This window comes from Arctopsyche grandis, unplaced genomic scaffold (assembly GCF_051622035.1).
Source record: "Arctopsyche grandis isolate Sample6627 unplaced genomic scaffold, ASM5162203v2 HiC_scaffold_536, whole genome shotgun sequence".
Lineage (NCBI taxonomy): Eukaryota > Metazoa > Arthropoda > Insecta > Trichoptera > Hydropsychidae > Arctopsyche > Arctopsyche grandis.
The window spans coordinates 14,513-19,010 of NW_027518559.1; the positions used below are offsets into that span (position 1 = coordinate 14,513).

The following is a 4,498-nucleotide window of genomic DNA, read 5'->3' on the forward strand; positions in this document are numbered from 1 at the left end:
TTTTTTGAAAGACAAAATATCATAAGGTAAAATTTTTGAATGTTGTAAATTTGAGAGTTAATTCAGTAAATAATTCGTCTACCCATCTTCCCTGCTGTCTTCCTTTTACCATTTTGCATTCTCTCGGGTACCATTCTAGCACTTCTTTCGTCATATTTCTCAACCACATGTTCCGCTTCCTGTCTTTCCTTATTATGCCAAGCATACAGCGTTCCAAACTTCTTTGAGTGCATTGGACTTTCAGTCAAAACTGGCAAAACGCATTAATCGAAGATCTTTTTCTTCAGGCAGACTGGCATTTTTGATTTAAAAACAACATTCATTCGTCCAAATACACTCAATCCTAATTTCATACGTCTCTTTATTTCTTCTTCTTTAATACCGGATGTCTATTATTTGAACCAAATATAAATAATTATTTACTACTTCTACAATTTTATCATCTAATAAAATGCTATCAGGCATGCAATAACTATTGAACATTAGTTTGATATTATCTACGTTAATTTTTAATCCTACTTTCCCTGTCCAGCTGTGTTAGTCTATTAAGTAGGTCAGCTGGATCGCGAGCTATTAAAACTATATCGTCTGCGAACCAAAGATGAATCAAGGAATTCCAGTATATCTCCCTATTTTTCTTATTTTTAATCGAAACTTGTATAACAAATTAAAAATGTGAATATTTTAAAGTAAATTACCCCTAGAATGGCCTTCATTCGATTCATTGCATATTGTAATAATTCACTTAGTTGAGAAAGTACCAATGGACAAATTGTAGTTCTGAAATGTATAAACAAAAACATATTTATAAAGTAAACACATATGTATGTATGTGTTTATACATAAGTAAAAATACATGAAAACCATAAGATAATGTGGAATTATACCACTCATGGTGTAGTTGCGGAAACAGTATAATCAGCAATCATAGGATGGAATCATTCGTGACCCGAATTTTCGGCCTGCAGGCCGCCTGATTGAACCATTATTGAAGACAAAATACATAAATAATGTGACGATCTAAACAGCAGATCAGGCTTGATTTTGCCAGATCAGATAGAATTTGAGAACAAACAAGACCCAGCAGACATTGTTATGATTGGCACGGGTGGCATCAATTCCATATACTCCAGCACAAGGGATAATGGACCCCAATAGGACATATCTTGGTCTAATTTTGTACTGTTCTATATTTACATATATTATTATTTTATAAGGGCTATTTCAAATTTTTAACTTTATCTATGTATGTAGTAACAATAGACGAAGTTTAGTGATCATGCGAAAATTTTAACTTGAGATTTTGATTGATTCGAACTCAGAATCGATCACTGATCACGTTTTCATTTTTTTTTTTGGTTAATATCAGTAGCGGCACGTGAGAATTCATAGTGGGGGGGAGCTGCAGAGATTAATCAGGCTGTAGTAGCTCGTTGACCATACTGATGATCAAATGAAAACAAAAATAGCATGCATATGTACTACACTGAGAGGCTGCAGCCCCGCAGCCCATATGGACGAGCCGCCACTGGATAACCCTTTGAATGCTGACCAACGCCAATCGGCGTTTTGCCAACAAGTCCATGGGCCTGAAAAACACCGTTAAGCGTTGTATTTTAAGGATGTACAAAATAAACAAGAATACTACCCACTAAGCCTTTCCAGGTAGCATTGAACATGGGTCATTTAATCCGTGTCAATGTTCATAAAGACTGGTTTACACTGAAATTTCTGAATTTATAACCATAGCAGAATTTCTCGATGAAAATGCCTAGCTGCAGTAGTATTTTATATTGTGGTTTGGCATTTAGATTGTGAGCATTACATTTTAACAACAATGAAGAATATGGAACTAGTTTTGGAAAAACACATTCATTAATAGACTTCGTTTGTTTATTTTATATTGTTGCAAGATATATTAGAGAATTTAAACACAAACACACCTTTACAAAACTGGAAATCTTCAGCGGTAGTTATCTAGGGTTTGTTTGGATTAGTTACAATTTTTATACCTGCTTTCTATTGTATTTCTAAATAATTCTAATTGAAAACGTAGGTGAAATTTTCAGCGTGGCGGTCTTTCAACAGAAAAGACGTCAGCACTCAAAGGGTTAATATACATCTACATAGTAAGTTCTTCTGCTTTTCTGATACATTGTACATTTTTATAGCCTAGGTTTGTGACCTGTGATTTATTCCTGTACATAATTCATGAATGTTGAATAACAAAAAAAATACCTATTCAGCTCTGCGCATTCAATGCATGTCCATTCTGATAAATCAGGCAGCTTATTAGGCAAACATCGTATATGAAATGCTTTTGGACATATTGAGCAGTTGATATGCGTTCGACTTTTGTGACAACGCCAACAAAAGGGATCTATACTTTGTCCCTTTGAATTCTTTGTGATTAAAATAAATGACTGCATACCGTCCTAAAAGTAAAAATGAAATACTTTATTAGTCTTGCTTACCTATTATACTAAAATATTTCATATTAATTCACCAAAATATTGAGATTTACATTTTTACTGCCATTATCAAGGTTGATTTCGGGGCATGAAGATCGACGCTTGCTTTTTTCCAACGGCTTTGATTCAGCGTTGACTGGAGACGTTTGGACCGGAAGATAAAAAGATTTTTTATCAGGCTTCGGTCCGACTTCAGTGCTCATTCTACAAACAGACGAAGATCTTTTCTCTGCGTTGACCTTTTGCTTTGTAAAATATTCCTTTGTACTAGTGCGTCGTTTTTTTTTAGGTATCTTCGTCAAGTCGCGTCGGGACCGTCTCTTCTGATTCGGAATCTCGGTGAACTCCTTTATGATTTTCGACTCTTTTGCAGATTTAATCAGCGACAGCATTTCTCGGGCTCCACTCCTCCGTTCGGTTTTCAATATCGGCGAATCTGCAGGATCTTCAATCGTTTCGTCGTCCATCTTTGAATCTGGAATCCATTTACATCAATAAAATGAGAAATTATAAACGAATGACAACAGCTATTGATACTTATCTATGTATATTCCATCTTTGAATCTAGAATCCATTTACATCAACAAAATGAGAAATTATAAACGAATGACAACAGCTACTGATACTTATCTATGTATATTCCATCTTTGAATCTAGAATCCATTTACATCAATAAAATTAGAAATTATAAACGAATGACAACAGCTATTGATACTTATCTATGTATATTGGAGTAGATATTTATAAAATATTAACACATTTCATTTAAACAAAATAAATAATCGGAAACCGATGTCATATGTTTTATTGCAAATTTATTTTATTCAGAGCATTATAATTTATTAGAGCGTACTGTGTAATTGGTATATGTATCTCTAATTCATAAGTCAACTACATATGTACATATTGAATATATTTAACAGTTATAACATTATTTCTGTTGTATGTTGGCACATTGAAACATTCTGCAGTTTACTTTAACTGTCGGTAATAAACGGGGACTGGTGATGTGATGATATGTTGCATTTTGACCATTTCAGGAGTGCATGTTGTGGGAAAGTTTGAAGCAGGCTGATGGTTGGGAAAATGTACATACTTGAGGTTTTAAAATGTAGGTGTGCTCTGTATGGCGTGCAGGTTGGCTGTGTGGGGGCGAAGTCTCTGTCGGGGGGCTCGGCAGTGCGGGGGCGCAGTCTCAGGGACACGAGAGCGAGCGCACACCACCACGACCGCACTACCAGAAGCTGCGTCTGGTGTCAAAGAGCCCCTTATCGCTTTCTCGCTCTCTCTCACGTAAACGCCTCTCGCTCCGTCTCGCTCTCTCTCGTGGCTCTGTCAACGGATTTCGCGTCGTTTTTTCGTCGATAAAGCAGATCCATATAGGTTTGCGTCTTCGCTAACGAAATGTCACGTTGGACGCTCAATGTAACCCCTTTCTCCAATGATCTGATGACCCGACGATCATCTGCGTGCTTTCATTGTTCTACATTAGCCATATAATGCCATTTACGTTTGAATTGATTCGTTTTTCCATCTTGTATCTTTTCAATTGTTTAGTAATAAAAAAAATATCATTATAATTTGGTCAATTTATTATATAACTCATCATCAGATCTTACTTTAGGATCGACATCTTATATACAGATTAATAGTCGACATTTAACATTAAAGAAGATCAAAATTCAACAATTTCAAATGTAAAATGTCATTCAGAAAAAAAAAATTCACTTGCTGCGCATTTATTACATTTGATTAACTATTTTTTCATATAACCCGTGACCAGATCTTACTTTAGGATCGACATCTTACATATATATAGGTTAATAGTCAATATTTAACACTAAAGAAGATCAAAATTCAACAATTTCAAATGTAAAATGTCATTCAGAAAAAAAAATTCACTTGCTGCGCATTTATTACATTTGATTAACTATTTTTTCATATAACCCGTGACCAGATCTTACTTTAGGATCGACATCTTACATATATATAGGTTAATAGTCAATATTTAACACTAAAGAAGATCA

At 34.8% G+C, this 4,498-nt stretch overlaps 1 protein-coding gene across 2 annotated transcripts; it reads right to left on the reverse strand.

The window, feature by feature from the left end:
• Window positions 1-377: 377 nt before the first annotated feature.
• On the reverse strand, window positions 378-3,752 carry LOC143922148 (uncharacterized). 2 transcript variants are annotated; one of them, XR_013261564.1, is made up of 4 exons: window positions 3,568-3,746; window positions 2,525-2,946; window positions 1,944-2,435; window positions 1,358-1,852 (listed from the first exon to the last, which is right to left on the reverse strand). XR_013261564.1 is itself a non-coding variant. In XM_077445380.1 (3 exons), exons 2-3 carry the CDS (start codon window positions 2,936-2,938, stop codon window positions 2,193-2,195), a joined length of 657 nt encoding a protein of 218 aa, XP_077301506.1. In that variant the 5' UTR covers window positions 2,939-2,946; window positions 3,568-3,752; the 3' UTR covers window positions 378-2,192. The 2 variants fall into 2 exon arrangements, 1 of the variants encoding a protein (XP_077301506.1); XM_077445380.1 differs by having other exon boundaries at window positions 378-2,435; window positions 3,568-3,752.
• Window positions 3,753-4,498: the final 746 nt, after the last annotated feature.